The sequence below is a fragment of the Anolis carolinensis genome, chromosome 3 (genome assembly GCF_035594765.1).
Source record: "Anolis carolinensis isolate JA03-04 chromosome 3, rAnoCar3.1.pri, whole genome shotgun sequence".
Taxonomy (NCBI): domain Eukaryota; kingdom Metazoa; phylum Chordata; class Lepidosauria; order Squamata; family Dactyloidae; genus Anolis; species Anolis carolinensis.
Genome location: NC_085843.1, coordinates 140834872 through 140854836, shown reverse-complemented (window position 1 = coordinate 140854836; position 19965 = coordinate 140834872). Strand labels below are relative to the sequence as shown.

The 19965-nt window shown below is 37.6% G+C and overlaps 1 protein-coding gene and 1 long non-coding RNA gene across 9 annotated transcripts in view; one reads left to right on the top strand and one right to left on the bottom strand.

Annotated features, from left to right (window-relative positions):
• tbc1d4 (TBC1 domain family member 4) overlaps positions 1–19965 on the bottom strand; it is a 115514-nt gene that overhangs the window by 47711 nt on the left and 47838 nt on the right. For 5 of the 8 annotated variants that reach the window (XR_010004395.1, XM_008106893.3, XM_008106892.3 and 2 more), the window contains exons 2-7: positions 14948–15550; positions 12845–12934; positions 10497–10601; positions 7091–7223; positions 1447–1538; positions 1035–1145 (exon numbers count right to left, since the gene is read on the bottom strand). Coding sequence is in view for 7 of the 8 variants with exons in the window: in XM_008106893.3 (XP_008105100.1) it covers positions 1035–1145; positions 1447–1538; positions 7091–7223; positions 10497–10601; positions 12845–12934; positions 14948–15550 (1134 nt within the window). In the remaining variant the exon portion in view is untranslated. Of the gene's footprint in view, positions 1–1034; positions 1146–1446; positions 1539–7090; positions 7224–8966; positions 9113–9161; positions 9231–10496; positions 10602–11024; positions 11162–12844; positions 12935–14947; positions 15551–19965 lie in introns of those variants that run through there. The other 3 variants (XM_062975571.1, XM_062975570.1, XM_062975569.1) reach the window with 3 other exon arrangements.
• LOC134297601 (uncharacterized) lies at positions 9270–18667 on the top strand. Its single transcript, XR_010004396.1, has 3 exons — positions 9270–9481; positions 11155–11301; positions 18357–18667. It is a non-coding gene; the product is annotated as an uncharacterized LOC134297601 (long non-coding RNA).

Sequence of the window (19965 nt, the reverse complement as noted above, 5' to 3'; positions counted from 1 at the left end):
ATAAGACATCCCCTGAAAATAAGACCTAGTGCATCTTTGGGAGCAAAAATTAATATAAGACACTGTCTTATTTTCAGGGAAACACGGTATATAAAAAATGAAGAAAGAAATGTAATTTTGCTTTTTTCCAGTACTGTTCCCCAGATCAAGACTGAAAAATCCTGCTGGTGCTATTAGCTAATATCATATACCAGACAAGTCAGTGTTACATTCTTTCATACACAACATCAATCATTTCTAGCCAGGCTCTGAGAGACTGTTATAGTAAGTCCCTAATTTGAGTTTGGTTTCTTACAGAAACTCACAAGTTTTCCCTAGGCTACTGACTATCTCAATCCCTATCCTTAACGTCAGTACGGGAAGTGGGGGGAAATATTAGCCAACCCTAAATTTGCTATAATACTGTTGATGCAGTTCTGTTCTATATGCAACCATTCTCAAATTCTGTGTGCAATCATTTTTAATACTCTTAAGAAAAGCAGTCAAGAATGAGATTATTATATTCAAAACAAAACAAAATGCTTATAAAATGAAACATTTTAGTCCTCTAACAACTTGAATGTTATACTTACAACACTACTGTGATTAACTGAGTTAGAACTAATGACATTCCCTAGATTTTATCAACTCTTGTTGGCAGGTTTAGTGATGGAGAAACTGTTCACTCTGCAGTGAGCTAAGTATTTTAACAGCCTAAACCACAGTGTCATGTTTCCTGATGTCAGCTGTAAGGTTTTTGTTTTTCCACCAGAGTAAATCAGATATGGAAAATAACATATTCTCCTCGCTTATCTAATCAACTGGCACCTCCTTACATATTCTAAGGAGGCACTAAGATTATTCTGAGGCACTAAGATTATTCTAAGAAGGCACTATGATTTTAATTTACCATAGTTCTAGTTAGGTGCCAGTTTCATTTTTTCTGAAAATCAGTTTTACTTTTTTATATGCTACATTTTCCTATGCTGCTTTTTCTTATCAATGTTTTTAAGAAAATAGTATTACAACATAACAACACAGAATAAAATTTTTACCACTGGTGCTTCTCCAATATGAACATGTGTCTTTTGTTTAGCTTCACATAGTTGTCGCAAATGTAGAATCACAAGCTCATTTTCTTCCTGGTCACTAATAGGTTTCATTTTCTGTGAAGCAAAAAAAGAAGGTAGATTTTGGACAGATTCATTATTTAGCTTGGATATTTCTAAGACTAGAGGTAATTCATACTTTCGTTAATGGGTCTCAAGATTAATTTATTTCACTATAGTTTAAAAATAGTATCAGGAGTGTGCAATTGTAATATGTGAGTAGCAAAACTATTTAGGTTTTGTGGTGATGCAGTGACAAAGAGGGATCATAAATTAACTATAGATGCAGAGCTTTTGATTCTTGGTGTTTCTCCTCTAGCTACTGAAGCCCAAATGCTAACAAGGATTAGTTTATTACCTGAACACGCTCAAAGATGTCCGCTTGTTCATTGTCACTGAGGGATGACAGATGTCTCTGAATGACAAGTTTAGCTCTTGGTGGATAAAGCCCTAAAAACAGAGTAGAGACAGGCATTGATCAAACAAGTTACATTTATTTGACAAACTATTTCTTTGCCTTTCTTGCATGAAGCTGTAGAACGTCATATATAAAACCTGAGGTTAACAATAGATGGATATGCACCTTATAACACATATTAAATCATGACAGAACATCAAAAATACATTTCATTTTTTAAAAAAAATTAAAACTCCATGAAGAAGCATTTTTAGTTCATATCATTCTATTTAAATTGATTATGAAGTAAAAAAGAAATAAAAAGAAATTTCAAACAAACAAGCAGCTAAATATAAATACAATTCTCGTATATAATCCAATATATAATCCAAGATGGACTGTCTGTCCTTCTCTCTATGTACATAAATTTGAAGGACGTTAAGCTTGCTTGCTAGCTGCAAAAAATAAATACAGTAGAGTCTCACTTATCCAAGCCTCGCTTATCCAAGCCTCTGGATTATCCAATGCATTTTTGTAGTCAATGTTTTCAATATATCGTGATATTTTGGTGCTAAATTCGTAAATACAGTAATTACAACATAACATTACTGCGTATTGAACTACCTTTTATGTCAAATTTGTTATATAACATGAAGTTTTGGTGCTTAATTTGTAAATCATAACCTAATTTGCTGTTTAATAGGCTTTTCCTTAACCCCCCCCCCCCTTATTATCCAAGATATTCACTTATCCAAGCTTCTGCCGGCCCGTTTAGCTTGGATAAGTGAGATTCTACTGTATCTGCATCTACCTTTTCATCATACATACATATATATATCATGACTCATTGAATTAAGCAAAAGGGGCATCACAAGAACTGCCACAGCTCCAAATTCTCTCAAATAGTTTTTACTTGTCTGTATGTCCTTCTGCTATTACTATTAGATACATGGAGATCTCATTTCTCTGGCTTTTCAGCTGGTGAGTCTACCTTGGACAATGTGTCCTCAGTTATAAATGACCAAGTGATACAAGGCTCATGAAGTGTTAAAATTGAAGATGGAAGCATGAATGTACAGGTATGTCACACACTCCAATAACCCTAAGTACCTGGATGCAGGTCACACCTTTGCACATAGAGTTTTAAAATCCTTTGATGGAAAGCAACTGCAAAGCTCCCCTGAGCAGGGACCCTGATAAGAGTGGGCTTACTGCCATTCTGTAACTACTGTCAACTGAAAAGGGCAGCGGTCTCATTTTCACACTCAAGCACTATGGTCCAAGGCAGGTTCTTACAAATGGGTGCTTGGAAACACTGGGAATATGGCTTACATGCCACCCACATCTTCATCCCCAGTTCTAGCCTTACACTGTTCAGATACATTCATCACCCTGGAATAAATGCTTCCATCTTGAAGGAGAGACTAGAAAACATCTATGTTCAGAATTGTGTATCATCAGAGTCAGAGAAGTGTCACTTAAGTGTGTACTTAAATATTGGCTCTTTAGGTCAGTGGGCTGAATGTAGTGCTGGACCCCTGTCCAGATAAGGTGTTGTGTATGTATAGATGCATGCACACACCAGCTTTCTTTGTGTGCATGCATGCACACACCAGATGCATGCACACAAAGAACACGCTCCTTGACATTTCTGTGAGTAAATATTTTACTTAGGCTAGAATAAACAACATAGAACGTCTGAAAATTATCTTTATAATTTACATTCAATAGGAATGGTAAAGATAATTTCATGATACCCTAAGCCTTCACATTTGGTTCCTGAAGGGGAAACATCTTATTCAGCGGTTTGACTCAAGTGTTCTATTAGAGCAATGTGGCTTCTGAGAAAAATTCTGATTTATCAACATAATATTGTGTTTGAGGATGTTGTTGTTGCTGCCTCAAAGGCAACAATCCTGTATCATTTTCTTTCTTGTTTCTTTTCTATGCCTTAAGGAAAAGAGAAGGTGGTGGCCCCGGTTTCAAAAACTGACCCTCTTTGGGTGCAAAAAAGGTTATCCAATACTCAGTTACTTTTGCAGATACTACCTACTGCATGATAAACAGAAACATTCCCTTTTTACAGGTATATGCCCTAACAAAAATGTTCCTTTTTACACTTGCCCAAGAACCATTTTCTCCCTCACCCTTTCTCTAGTCAAATGTTTTAGCAGCATTGGGACTGGGAAGTTAATGAAGAACTGGAGAAAAACAGTCTTTCACTGTCAGGTTGCAGCACTGTGCCTGCCGTAAACAATGCAATAAAACTTCAGCTAGAAAATAATGTGATTTGACTCTTGCTGATCCTACTGCAGCTTTGTGTACCTGCACAGCTCAGAAAAGATAAACAAGAACTTCCTCCAGAATCTCTTCTTGAGCAAGAGAAAAGAGGTGAAAGCAGATTAGCTTGCCTCACTACCTAATCTCAGTGTATTCAAACAAAACAGTGTAGATCTTCAGACCAAAATAGAAACTCTTAGAAAAATGGAAGCTGGTGAAAGCTGGTGTGCCTTCAAGCCATTTCTGACTCATGACATCATTAAGGAAAACCTATCATGGGGTGTTCTTGGCAAGATTTGTTGAGAAGGGAGTTGACTTTGCCTTTTGAGGCTGAGAGAGTGTATCCAAGGCCACCAAGTGAGCTCCACAGCTAAGCAAGGATTTGAACCATGGTGTAGTGTTTAAGCTCATGCTCAAACCACTACACCATGCTGCCTCTTGCGGGAAACCTTGAATTCCCATGGGAAGAAAGGTGGGATATACATACAGTTAATAAGAAGAATAATAACCTGGTGAAAGAAAAAGTCGCAACTAGATGCATTTTGAAAAATTGTTCTCTAGAAAGTTCAGAAGTTTTGTTTACCTATGAAGGGCTTGCCTAACCTCGCTGTTTCATTTCACATGTTCATATTGTTAAGGTAAAGGTTTTCCCCCAACATTAAGTCTAGTCGTGTCTGACTCTGGGGGTTAGTGCTCATCTCCATTTTTAAGCTGAAGCGCCGGCGTTGTCCATAGACACCTCCAAGGTCATGTGGCCAGCATGACTGCATGGAGTGCCATTCATATTGTTAATATTAGGAAAAAAATTGCTGAAACATATTAAACTGCACTTCTCTGTTGTGATATGGGAATCTATGCCACCTTTTTCTGTATCTTTTGTGCCTCTGGTGCTACATTTTTAAAGAATGAATATTCAGAAAAATATCTCTTAACTGAAGCACACATCTTCTATCTCTTCCCTTGCTATAAGGGAAAAATATAGCAGTGGAAAATTTGTTTTTCCTATAAGAGCTCAGTTTAAAACTGGATTGCATTTGGAGAAAAAAAACTTGTCATGTTTTGTTCTTTGCCCACCAGAGGGAGCTGACATTGCAACACATCCTCTTATGATGAATGCTGACTAAGGCAATCCTGAAACAAGGGTTCTGGCTTGTCTCAAGTTTTGAAAGTGTTTGACATCCATCATCTCTTTCTTGACACAATATGTACTGCTGAGTGTTGTAAATCACTAATCAACCTGACATGGGCTCTTAGTCTTTACTGCTTTACTGATTATCTGATTGTAGTATATTTTTGCTGGAATACTGTATTTATAATCCAGCAAAAAAGCTAGTGTGTTTAATTAAAAATAATGTTTGTCTATGATCAGTAACTATTAGCATCATAAGCAGGGAAGCACTGCAGTCAAGGCAAAATCATCAATCCAACGAAGTTGTTGGAGCTTCTGACAAAAAGAGCTTTTTGAAACAAAATTAGATTTATCCTCTATGTGTTTCTCTTTTTTAATGATTAGTTTTAAATGTATTTTAAAAGTGGAACTCACTAAGGCCCCTTTTACACTGTCTTATAATCCAGATTATCAAAGCAGATAATCCACATTTGCTTTGACCTGGATTATATGAGTCTACACTGCCATATAATCCAGTTCAAAGCAGATAATCTGGATTTTATATGGAAGTAGAAAGGGCCTTACTAAAAGTGTATAAGACCCCTTCTACACTGCCATATAATCCACGGCCTGATCCCATATTATCTGCTTTAAACTGGATTATATAGCAGTGAAGACTTCTATAATCCAACAGTTCAAGGCAGATAACCTGGGATCAGATACTGGATTATGGCTGGATCTACACTGCACTATATCCCAGGATCTGATTCACATTATCTTATCTCAGATTATCTGGCAGTGTAGACTCACATAATCCCAAAGTAGATAATCTGGGATCAGATCCTGGGATATATAGCAGTCCAGTCTGAGACACATGTGTATGTGCCTTCAATCTATAGCAACACCATTAATTTCATAGGCAAGAAATACCCGCTGGTGATTTTGCCAGATCTTCCTCTGAAATACAGCCTGCAGTATCTGGTATTCATAATTCTCAAATATTATGAGAAAACATCACCATTCTTCAGCCCTGGATAATATGATTAGCAGTTGCTGTTGCTGGGTGCCTTCCAGTTGTTTCAAACTTATGGTGACCTATCACAGGGGTTTCTCAGCAGTATTGTTCAGAGAGGTTTGCCCTTATTTTTCACGGAAGTTGAGAATGTCCCAAGCAGAAATTAAAATCCTGCTCTTCAGTCATAGTCCAAAACTCAAACCTGTCCGCCATGCCAGCTCTCAACCACCACTGATAAACTATGATAGAGTCTAATTCATATTCTATTCTGTGTTTTGCAATATAATGTACATGAGTTGGGGAATTTAGTAACTCTGACCCCTCTGTTGTCACTCTCCCCACATGAAGTGCGATGGTCAGCCAGTAGAATGCCTCCTCTATGTCTAAAAACCCTCCCTACAATCAGGAATCCTGGATATGTATGTTTTCTAATCATGCAGAAAACAGGCGTTTCTCTTCTTCAGCTTGCCAAAGCCTGCACACAAAAAAACTATGATAAAGCAGAAGAGCCCAATCAAATCCCTTTTTTTTTTGTATGTTTACTTTATCAAGATTGCAACAAGCCTTAATAGGAATGAGGAACAGCCATCACTGCCAAGTGGAACTTCTTTGTTTAAAGGCAGCACACCTTTGAACACAAAGTGAAGGAGCAAAAGGGGGAAAGACACTGGCTCCATGGTTCATTTTTAGAGCTTAAAAAGTCCTTCTGTGCAATGTTTGGACTAGGTAAACTTGGACTGGATCTGCCAGCCTATTATTAGCTGGGCCTGTTAAAGGTTTCTTTCTCACCATCTGGCAGATAACCTATCAGGAACACAGGCTATAAGGACTTGCATAATCTTAAGACTGATGGTGGTTTACTATGTACTGAACCAAATTGAATATAACTGCAAGTTTTCACATCTCAGTATTCTGAAGGAAGCAAACACAGCTGAAGAAGCTGGATTCTTTTCATATGTATATAATATGGAATAAATATGCAAGGTAATCCTAAATGTACAAAAGGCTTTACGCCCATGTGTGCACAGGACAGCATCTTTAGACATGCAAGTGAGCAATGAGAGACCAAACAAGGTAACTCCATATTACAACGTGCAGAACAGTTTGCAATGTATCAAAAGACAACGTTGTGTAGATCTTGAGCATCATAAAAAGTGGGGGGAAGCACAATGTTTTTCAAGGAAACAAAGGCTCACAAGTACCTTCAATCCTTTCACAGAGTTTATGCAATGAATGCATTGGGCAGGCTTCACAAAGCTTAATCTGAGTCTTGGCATTCTGTAGTGCTGCAGCAGTGCTAAAAGCTTGCTTCAACGTGAGCATGACCTCATCAACCTGGAGGGGAAAAATAATATTAAACCTGATTAGAAGATAAATAGATAGATAAAGCTGAGAAAGCCTATTCCACATGTTTACTCAGATTCACAAATTTAGAAATGGGGGACACAATACATAAAGGGATTTTCTTCGGCCCCATCTACATTGCCATATAAAATCCAGATTATCTGCTTTGAACTGGATTCAAATCAGACAAATGTGGATGATCTGCTTCAGCAATCTGGATTATAAGGCAGTGTAGACCCAGCCTTCCAGAAGCCCTCCAAGAAATTAAAAACACTAGTGCAAACCTCACATTCATTTTAATAAGGCCAAACTGTAGTGGACTTTCCTTATTTTTACTACAAAATGGGCTGCTTAAAGTTGCTCTTTTTGACAGGCTCCAGCTCTATTTCACACTGATTTAATTATCATGAGTTAGGTTTGTTTGATTTTCAATAATTTTTTTTCCAATCAGATAATAGTCCAACACTTAAAGATAACTGATCAGGGTCATAAATTTATGGGCATCACTTCCAGGCAAGAGCTGCTCCTTTATGTAGTGTGTCCCAAGGATGGGTGCTGTTCCTTTATGCTCTGAGGTTAAAAAGAACCAAAGCTAAACTATCAGCCTATTAGTAACCAGATGAACAGCCCATCAGCCTTTATTGTTTCCAGACGCCAGTCTGGGCCTTGCCCGGACATGATCACAAATAGAGGCATGCAAGATTCCCACACTCCCTCACTTTAGAGGGGGCAGACTGTACATTGTCTATGGGGAAAGAGGTCAGAGGTCATAAAGTTTCCCCTCTCCTAGTATAGTGATTCAAATCCATTTCCACACCTCATAGAAAAGCCTTTTCAGTATCTCCTTTCCCTTCATATATATTAAAATAAAGAGACATGTATTAGTGAAGAAAACCAGACCCTCAGTCTCCAAAACACTGGAATGTGATTAGCGTTTTACAGTAGGTTCTCTTCTACGCTTTGAACATTAAAACAACTATAATAGTATTTGGGCATACGGTTAGTTTTCTATTTACAACATAATAGATTGTTTAAAAGATCTTTGTGTTTGCATTGATATTTAACTGGGATATGCTGGTTATTCAAAAGCTAATCATAGTTTTGTGATTGTTTTAATTGCTGTCTTAAATCTTATTTTAATTCTATTTATATGCTATTGTTTTACTATTTAATGTATTTATAATTTTTTTTATGTTTGTACTTTGATGCAGGATCGAATTGTGCCAAGATGTAAGCCACTCTGAGTTCCCCTTGGGATAGAAATACGGCAAAGAAATAAATAAATAATAAAGAAACAGTTTTCTCCTTTTAAATAAACCATCAATCTCTCTTGATCATTTACATTTATATTCCTCAACCTAAGTCTTATCTATCATAGATGCCAAAGGATAAAATTCTACTTCTTGAGATGCTATTAGTTATCAATACAATGTTTAAGGGCTAAATCCCATGTTAGTCCTTCCTAAAACTGAGTCATTAAAACCAATGTGTTTCAAGTGGATAGTGACTAACAAGTTCCATTCATTTCCAGGTAAGAAAAAAATTGAATGTATGCTATAACGTGTTTTGTGAGCACCTTATAACTGAAAATAATCTTCTGTTCTGTTATCAACAAAGATATGCAGGTATATGAAGGCCATTTCATGTGAATGCATTCAGAAATTATTTAAGGCTTCTAGATCTCATATTGGGCAATTCTACTTAGCCCCATTTTACATACGACATAACAGATACCTGAATTGAAATTAAAAGTATTTTCAAAATCTCATGTATATGCATTAGGAACAAATAGGCAGGCATCCTCCTTATAACTAGGAGATAGTTCTGCTGATACAGCATCCCAGAATGCCAATCGTTTTATTTTCTCAATCAATGGCTTTCTGTCATAGTAGCACTCCCAAAGCTCTGATCAGTAAAGTCAATAGTTACGGTTTCTGAAAGTTGTAGGCAAACATAATCTGCAGGCACAAATTTAGAAACCATTGCTCAAAAGACTCTGGAATGGGACTAAGTGTTTCAGTAGTAATGTGGCTTCTTGGATGCTCCTGTACTTTGCAGCCACCGTGAAGGCAAATAAATGAATGCTGATTCAGATTGTGCCCTCATTTCCTACCTCATGGTGATGTCATGACTCATATATTGGCAGAAAGAGAAGGAAGATGAGTACAGAACCTCCTGACAACAGGCAGGAAGTGGTGGATACATCCACATGTTCTAGATGGAGATACATGATCTGCACTCAAATTCAGGTAAGAACATAGCCTTGGCAATAATAGGTGTCAGAATGCATCCTGGGGATTGTAGTAAATTGTCAGCTGAGTATGAATCAGTAATACAATGTGGCTGCAAAAAATGAATGTGACATAGACTTCATTAACAGAACTATCATTTCCAAGTCAGGTAAATTATTTAATTCTTTACTGATCAACTCTCTTCTGGAATCCAGTATCTACTTCTGGGCCTGCATTTTAATGATGAATACAAATGGAATTGGGTTCAGAGGGAGCAAAAAAAAAAAATAGCTGGCACTATGGAAATCAAGTTCTAAGGTGAAGTAACTGAGCAAGTTTTGTTTGGAAAAGTAGTGGCCTCTTCACATGCCTGAAGGTCTATCATATGGAAGACAGAAGTAGATCTTCTGGACTTAAGTTATAGGAAGGGAAATTTCAAATGAACATTAGAAGAAATCTCTTTATGGAAAAAACAGTTGAACAATGGAATCAGCTGCCTTCAAACAGAGAATGATCTGCTGGAAATGTGACCGGGATGGGCAGCCTGTAAGACACTCCGACAGCTCCAAGTTTCTATAAGACTGGTAACTTGTGTTGCTTCTTTTCTTGCTGCTTGGTATTATATGAACAAGTCCAAACAAGAATTAGAATCATAGAATCATAGAATAGTAGAGTTGGAAGAGACCACATGGGCCATCTAGTCCAACCCCCTGCTAAGAAGCAGGAAATCGCATTCAAAGCACCCCCGACAGATGGCCATCCAGCCTCTGCTTAAAAGCCTCCAAGGAAGGAGCGTCCACCACGGCCCCGGAAAGAGAGTTCCACTGTCGAACAGCTCTCACAGTGAGGAAGTTCTTCCTGATGTTCAAGTGGAATCTCCTTTCCTGTAGTTTGAGTCAGAAGGACATCGTAACACAGACTAGTTCTCTTCTTACAAAAAGTGGGAAGAAACTCATCACAGTTTGAAGTTTTATTCATCTCATTATAAAAATCACAGAGTAACCTGAATAATATTGAAAGAATTGTAGCTTACCAAAGACTCACTTGCACACTGGAATACGTAGCAAACGTACTGGCTAATTCCCGTTTCAATAGATTCCCGACAAATGAAACCAAAATGATCAATATGTTTTATGCCCTATAGAGAAAGAAAGAAAAAGCCAGGATACTATCAAAATTTGTATCAGTGATTATGTCAGCATACTTTGAAATCAGGAAAAAAAACTGTACTCATATATCCCATATAGTCCTTTCCAATATTCCTTGTGGAAATTACAATCCTTACATTGCTGGCTTATGAGAGAATGTATAAAAGCACATACATAGTGGTCACTTGGACACTTGGCAACAAATCTATTCTAGATTTTAGTCTAAACTTTGAAAAAGTGATCAAAGGAGCTGAAGTCATCTGAGGTAGGTTCAGCATCTTGGATAGTTCCTTGGAAATTCAGTCTAAATCCAGAGCAGATGACATCAGAGCCACAAGCCTCCACTGAATATACACATATAAACTATTCTGAAAAATAATAATTTAGCACTGCTATCCAGTGTGTATACTTACCCGAATCTACACAGTACTGTCTCTTTCGAAAACTAAACAATATTTTACTAGCCTATGCAGTAAAAAGAAAATGGACTTCTTTCTATGGCCAGGATCATTTTTATGACTGTGTTCATTTATTTAACATCAGGGTCAACCCTTTAAACAGAATGGACAGAGGGCCACCAGCAGCATGAATGGAGAGAACTGAGAAGGCTCTTCCTCCTTTGCACAATGGGATAAGGTTTTTCTCTAGTTGCTCTGACCTCATACTCCTCATCACAGAGGACTTTCTGAGGTAATGTGATCTCTCACTAGATGTTAGGACTCAAGGCAAGCATGAAATCCTGTATCGTCACACTACAACAGGTCCTAATCTTTTCTGATGCCACTATCCAAAAGGAGAAATGAAAATGATGGCAATCCTAGTGACGTGAATTCCTCCTCCACCTCTGAACTGCAGACAATGGCCACCCACCAGATGGAACATTTGTGGGAGAATCAACCTAACATCTTTAGACAGATAAACAAATGGCACAAAAGCAGCCAAGTTTTCTGTATGCTGCTCCAGGATAGAGGGCAAAAATAATTACAGGCTCGCTTTTTACCGTAAGACATCTGCAGGACCACCACATATTCTAATTTAATTTAATTATACAGGAGATGGTGTGATGTTTTAAAAAAAACCAAACATAGAGCCAGCGTTACGGCAAGTTGGCCCTTTGCTCTTTCTTTCATCTTAGTTTCCTAAGGAGGATGCTTCAAATTGTGAACATTGTTTATTGTTCTACACAGTACAAGGAAACTCCACATAGCTACTTTGAACTTTCATCATTATACTGTTTACATTCATGGTCTACTGGTACAAAATTAAGAGCTTTGAAAAAAATCCTTTTTGCAGGACCTTTATGAACCCACACATCTACTAGTGTACCTCACTCTTCAAAAAGTGGGTTAAGGCAGGTTGCTTTTGTTTCCGGGGGGGGGGGGGGAGCAGAACAAAGTAAGATATATGGCTCAAGGAACTCTAAAATAGCTTATATATAAGTTAAGCACTCTTATGAGAAATGCATTTTGCTATTTTTCTTAAGAGGATAAGGGTTAGTATTATACCATAGAAGTTTTCAAAAATGAACATGCTTTCTTTGAGTAGAAATGCCCATTTGAATGCTTGGCTAGGAAAATTATAACATTAATTACCAAGGGCAACTTTCCTCCTTCTTTGGAATAACCCTCGACTTATCCACGGGTCATATGAAAAGCCATAATTTGGGCCTCAAAACCTGTCCTCAACATACACACAAGTATATAGCGGAGTTGCCTTTAACTAGATCTGCCTTTTAAAAACCAAAGCTGAACAAATGCCTTAATTTCAAATGCTGTTTTTCATTTTTACCTCTGACTAGTATTGTTAGTTTCAGACCGTAAAATCCATGTTTTCTGCTGCTTTACCTTATTTAATAGGATGAACTGAAGCATCATTTAAATAAGTATGCAAAGTGTTATATTGAAAGTATTCACTATTTAATAAATAAAGAAAAATCTTGATTATCATTAGCATATTCTTTGGAAGGTTGGAAGTGACATATCCTCAGAAAAACTGTGAAATCTAACAGATGTCTCTGTTGATACAACACAGGAATTCTCTTCAATGCTACTGTCACTTTTCTGCAAATTATATTTTACCTAAATGTGCTGAATCCTGTAATTAAAAACAGGAAACAACTAAGCAGATTTTACAAAGGGCTCCCACTCGTGTCTTCTGCTTTCACTGAATTTGCCATTTTTGTTTTGCTGTAAACATGTCCAAACATTTTCCGATTTCCAAATAAAATTCTTACCTGAGAACATGAGGAAATATCTTTAAAGTTCTTTTCAAACACAACGGATTTAGTGTCTGGACTGATAAGATTAATTTCAAATCGTCCAACCTTAAAAAAAGAAGAAAGGAACTGTGTCAGGACAAGAGACAATTCACAATGAAAACATAAAACCTGAAGAGTCAGGACATGCTTCTTGCTGTACATTTGGCTCTCCATGGGGTTCTGCATTCTTGGCTTCAAAATACCCTACTCCCCCCCAAAAAAACCTATCCCAAATCAAACCACGATTTTTCCATGTTATATAAGGGACAACATTTTAAAACATGATTGAATCCAAGAATGCAGAGCTGTGGATATGGAGGGCCAACTGTATATTTAGCTCTAAAATCCCCTGAAAACACATCAAGTATGGTGAACCACACTTTATTTAAAAATAGTACTAATTTTCACCAAGGAACTATGAAAGGAAACCCCAGATTCTGGTAGATGCACAGGGGACTTATACGTTTCAGTGGATATGTAGTCTGCAAGATGCTAATGGCTCATTGCAGTCTCAGGGTCAATGCTTTTGTGGTTTACTATTTTGGTGTCACTCCTTTTCTAATTCAAAAAAGTTACTTTTCTACTTTCTAATTCAAAAATTTACTCATATGTTAACCTATAAAACATGGAAAATGGGTTTTGATTGTGTTTTTTACATTCTGTAAGAAAACAACAGAATATGTGGCCATTTGGGGAGCATGGACAGTTTTTTTTAAAGTGCAACCACCTCAGTTTCAGATAAAGTAGGTATCATAGAATGGTGTAATAAAACATTGTCTCTTATATAAAATGATGATTTGCTCTTAGGAATTTGGGGGGAGGAGAGGATATTTTCAAGTTGTGGATGGTTGAATCTAGGGATACACAATCAAGGGTAAATGTTTCTGGATGACAAGAGTAGAAGTCAAGATTAGATGCTTCTGGACTGTAACTCCAACTACATCATTTGCCTGTATCAAAACCATAAGCTGACATTCCAGTAATGGTCAGGGTAAAACATGATTTGCCAATGACAAATTCAGACTTATTGTGTCCAGTTCAGCAAGCTCTAGTCATGGACTATATGATCATCGTTGCATCTTGAAAAGGAGTAGTACTTTCAATGTCTTAGAAATCATTTGAGAAAGAGACAAATTCTCATAATCACTTTCAGGCTCAAAGATACCCAATTGCTCAATTACATCTATTTCAGGGAGTAACACTTTGAAGTGCTCAGATTTTCAGTTTTTACAATGTTTGATACTAATAAGATACCCACAGCCTGAGCACACTTTTCGCCACCAAAAAACGTCCCTCCTTTCATATACAGTAGAGTCTCACTTATCCAAACTTCACCTATCCAATATTCTGTATTATCCAACACAGTCTGCCTTTTAGTAGTCATTGTTTTTGTAATAAATGTTGCAATGTTCTGGTGCTAAATTCGTAAATACAGTAATTACTACATAACATTACTGTGTATTGAACTTCTTTTTCTGTCAATTTCTTGTAAAACGTGATGTTTTGGTAATTTTATGTTTAATAGGCTTTTTTCTTAATCCCTCCTTAATATCCAAGATTTTTGCTTATCCAATGTTCTGCCGGCCCATTTATGTTGGATAAGTGAGACTCTACTGTAGTTATGTGTGAGAGAATCTTTTAATCTTTCTCACTAATTTACTCCCTTATTCAGTTGGCTCTATGAATAAAAAGTGAACGTCCTACAAAATATTTTCATTCATGTATTAAAGTTAACTGATAAAATTTAGATTTCTTGTAACTGCAGCGATCAGAAAAGAGTATTTCATTAAAGAAGTTTACAATACAAGTTCAGGCAAGTGTCACTGAGATTTTTGTAAGAAAAGTAACTCATTCTCTACCTCACTAAGGCCCTTTCTATACTGCCCTATATCCCAGGATGATTCCAGATTTTCTGATTTTCTGTGTGTGTGCTAATTTACAAACATTTGGTGTAGCAGCAGAATGTAACTCCATTCTTTAGTTTAGGGAGGTGTATTATGTGAAGTCATCTGGCTCACGTCCCCTCCCTCCCATTACAAAAACCATAAATACTCTAAACTGGATTCTTGAAAAGCACACCTGAAACAGCATCGTCCTGTTCTTTTCAGAGTCTGAAGGCTGGACGTGGCTGGGGGCACTTGCATGTCGCCGCCGCGACTGTGTTTTTGAATTATCGTGTGTCTTCCTTTGCATAACACCTGTGACGCTGCTGCACCGGGAGCGAAACTCCTGCTGGTCATCAAACCCAGAATCCTCCAAAATCCGTTCAGGGAAGGAGACACGACAACTCGCCAGGCTGGCCAGATTGGTCTGGCTTCCCACTATGAACATCCCCGTTTTACCCCCATCTGGGCTATCTGCCTCCTCCTCCTCCTCAAACGGACTGTCAAAAGGAGATGTCGGTATGTCCCCATCACCCCCAGCAAGGTCTGTGCTGGATTCTGAATTCCGGTGCTCACTCAGCAGCTTCAGGCGCTGACGCTCATGCAGACTGAACTTCTCAATGCAGTCATCAATCAGAGTGGAAGGGGCTTTTTTGTGAGCCACAGTCACTTTTCCGCAGTAGAGGACCTCAAATTTTTGGGAGTTGTAGAAAGCATCTTCACTGTCTTTATTGGGCTTGACATCCTCTTTGAGAGCTGCTTTTGAAGCTTGCCTTATGCTACTAATGACATCAGGAACCTTAAATGAGAGAAAGAAAGAGAACAAGCACCATCATTAACAAATCTAATTCAATTTGAATGGTACACAAGTGTAACTTTCAGTGCTGCAAAGGGGTCTTCCAGATGTGTCCTTGTAATAGATCACTTGAGGATTATTATTGTCACTTCCAGACCCACACATTCCATTCTTTTGTAGCAATTTCTTAAATCTGCTGAGATGATACTTTAGTATGAAAGGCAAATCTTCTCCTATCTGATTGTTACTGTTATTTTTGTTGTTGTTCTAGTGTTATAGCGCAAAAGGGTCATTTCATTTACGCACTACAACATTAATTCTAAAACACATTTTTAAGGACAGAAAGGAGAAGATATAAATACTTTGCTGTTTTGATATATCTCAAAATTAAAATAAAATGCTGCAATTGGTGGTAGGAACAGCAAGGAAATAGTCCAAAACAAATGAAATGTTTTATGGATATTTAAAAAACAAAAAACAAAACTAAGAACTACTGCAACAAAGCTGAGAAACCCTTCCCATATGGCTTTTTATCTATGTATGATGTTGTGTGATCTCATTTGCTTAGAATAAGTATTAATACAATTTATTTGGTTTAAAAAAGCGAGATCTCAGATAAAAGGCAAACAATGTAACAGAAATCCCAGATAAATGTTTTTTCCAAGATGACTAAGAAATCCAACCCTCTCTCCATACAAGAATAAACATATGCTAAATGCACAAATAAATATATGAAAACCAGACTGAAATATACTGCTTATTAAGTTTTCAAATGCATTTCAAAGGCATTTTGACCCCAATTGGACCCACTGTTTCAATGGCTTTCTTCCATTTCTTATAAACCTCCTTATTTGGTGCTGCCCTTGAGGATTGTATTTCACATACCTTTTGCAGTTTGCATGCAAAAGAAAAATAAAAACATGCAAGGTCAGACATTCAAGTTCAGGACATTCTGCTCACCTATGTTTCATCTGCAGTTCCTGCAGTTTTGTGACCTCCTGTCTCTATGAGTTTGTCTGGACAAGATCATTGTTATCGTTAAGACTAAGGAAGGAAGTGGAGTTGCTGCTATAACAAGCTGAGATGCAGCCTATCTGTGTCACTTCTTTTTTAGAACTCAAGTATTCCGCTTCCACAGATAAAATATGCCTTGGATCTTAACAGGCTATATTCACAATCCAAGCAACACTGATAAAGTATATAAACCTTAACATACATAGCTACTGGTACATTTGCATGCCACAAGAAGCCACTAGTGGATAGAGGGTTCTATGCATCATAGTTCAAAAAGTAACTTTTCCAAGTTTGAGGTAGGATATGAGAATTGAAATATTATAATAAAATTTGTCCTGCACATTGCAAAATAATTTCCTGTTTGAATTTCAAATCCCATTTTGACCTCTGAGCCTATTTTCAACAGGTCAAGTACAGGTGCAATTCTACTTATGGGAGTCTGCCTGCTTCCATGCTTGCAATATAAAAATCTAGCCAGTACAGGTTGACCCCCCAATTGAAAAAGATAGAAAATACACTGCAATATGGTATGAAGAAGGTCTGCAGAAAGTTGTTGCCTAATAGCATGATAAGGATTCCATCACATTTATGAAACAGATAGTGCTCTTCTGTTATGGAATCTGTACAAAGAAAGGACAAGCATGGGTTATTTGAGGGCTAATGTACTCAGTAGAGCAGTGGTTCTCAACCTGTGGATCCCCATATGTTTTGGCCTTCAACTCCCAGCAATCCTAACAGCTGGTAAACTGGATGGGATTTCAGGGATTTGTAGGCCAAAACACCTGGGGTTGAGAACCACTGCTCTAGAGTTAATGCAGTCTGACACTACTTTATATGCCATGACCCAATGCTATGGAATCCTGAAAGCTGAAGGTTTATAAATCCTTTAGCTTTGCCAATGAATGCTGTTGCTTCACGAAACTACAAATTCCAGGATTCCATAGCACTGAATCAGAGCAGTTAAAATGTAGAGTCTGCCGAAGTCTAATGAACATATATATCAATTAATGCATCTTAAGTTGTACAACATTCTTTTTATGAATTTATGAAATAAAATGGATAAATGTGGTTCTTGCAAGCTTAACATAATCTTCATTCATAAAACTACCTTATTAGTGAAATTCCTAAAGAACAATGAAGGAAATCCTCAAATTCTATAGAACTTCAGAGACAGAAAGATGACCATTTATGTTGAGAAGAATAATGCCACATATCATCTACTTGTGCATAGAAAATCATGATAACCATATCTAAGCAACTCGAGCTGATGCAGTCTATCCAATGGAATTATCTCAATCTGCCCCAGGAACAGGCCCAAAAATGAAAACACAAAGATTTTTTTGGTGTAATGTTTAAAAAAATATTTGTTTATCTGAAAGAACTTTTATTTTAAAATTTTGAAGTTTTTCTGCATGATTCTACGGCCAACTTCAACTGGAAGCTGATCATAGAACTGTCGCTGTCCCCCAACAAAACAATGATTAATAATAGAAATTGTATTATATCTTATACAAGATAGTATGTTATACCTAAAATTATAATGAACATGTAACCTTTTGAGAAATGGGTACATGTTGTTCCCTTTGGGTTGTGTAAGAGTAGAGATTCTACTCTTTTATGTTCACTTCTTGGCATCTGCAAAACTCAGTCGAAACAGGAAACTCAGATGAAAAGAGGACAGTGAGGCTTTGCAGTAACTTGCCTACTAACAGTTACAGATACTTTAAATATACATTCAACAGAAGTGTTTGTTACAGCTCTGATAAATCCCCATTACCCTTCCTCTCCCATTTAGGGATGGAATCCAGCCAGAAACTACAACCAATGCTGCATCGCTGTAACTCCACCCGTTCTGCTATATGATACTATCATGCCATGTTTGGCCGATGGATCTGTGCCAGTCTGAAGGAATGAGAAAGCACTATCCGTTTTCAATAACAAGTGACATAATTTGTGTGGCACTATCATCAAACACTGCTTCAGTTTCTACCGCTCTGTTCCTATACCTCTTTTATTCAGTACCAGCTTTTAAAGAAAGGAACGAGACAACATATTAGAAATGGAACATCATCATTTTTTGCATTTAATTTAAACAACAACACTGAGCCCAAGTCTCATTGTGGTGTTAAAATTGCAAACAATCCTCCATGATACAGCAAAAATACCTACAACAAGAAAAGTATGCAACAAAAGACACTGTCTTAGCCTAACCTTTCCTCTGGAATGCTAGCTAAATTCATCCCGGAACTCATTGTATGTTGAGTAGCATTTCTTCATGTGAGTCCCTACCTACAAATGACATAGCACAGTCAACTATTTAGGCATTTACTATTTTGTGTAGGAGCCCCGGTGCCAAAGTGTGTTAAAGCACTGAGCTGCTGAACTTGCAGACCGAAAGGCCACAGGTTCAAATGCCGGGAGTGGAATGAGCGCCCGCTGTTAGCTCCAGCTTCTGCCAACCTAGCAGTTCGAAAACATGCCAATGTGAGTAGATCAATAGGTACCACTCCAGCGGGAAGGTAACGGCGCTCCATGCAGTCATGCTGGCCACATGACCTTGGAGGTGTCTACGGACAACGCTGGCTCTTCGGCTTAGAAATGGAGATGAGCACCAACCTTCAGAGTGAGACATGACTGGACTTAACGTAAGGGGAACCCTTTACCTTTTATCTTCTGCAATTCTGTGTGCTTTTACCTACAGTTAAGGGCCCTTCCAGACAGACCCTATATCCCAGGATCTGATCCCAGATTTTCTGCTTTAAACTGGATTATATGAGTCCACACTGCCACATAATCTGAGATAAACAGAAAATCTGGGATCAGATCCTGGGATACTGGGCCTGTCTGGAAGGGCCCTTAGCCCCAACTATCCCATACAAGCATCCATCACATTATGGACTTAGCCAAGCAAACCTCAATCTAGAAGATGGGGTAATGATGCTGTGCTCCAGAATAGACTTCCTAACACTGTTTTTTCCAGGCATTTGCGATTTTAGCATCTACAACCTTTTTACTGTGGGCCGTATTAATTGCAGCCTAAAATATTCAGAAGGCACCAAGTCGAGTTAGGCTGCTGTCAAGTATGGATAGAAGTCAAGTTGGGGAGCAACCCTGCCTGAATTCGCGCTTCTACTTAAAAAAAGTTATGAAACTAAACTTCAGTATAGGTTTGGAATAACGAGAAATTCTCAAATACTCAGAAAACCATGCAAGTAGATCTCAGTTGTACAAGCCTACATGCAAGCACTAGAGTAGCATGGGTATTTTGAAGAGTAAGGATGTCTGTAATTATTATTTGTGTGTCTAAAGGAACTACTGTATGGAATTAGTTAGAATGATCTTTATTTTACTCTGTTGGTTTTTTTTAATCCTTATCAAAATGGTACAGAAGTTTAAGATTTTGG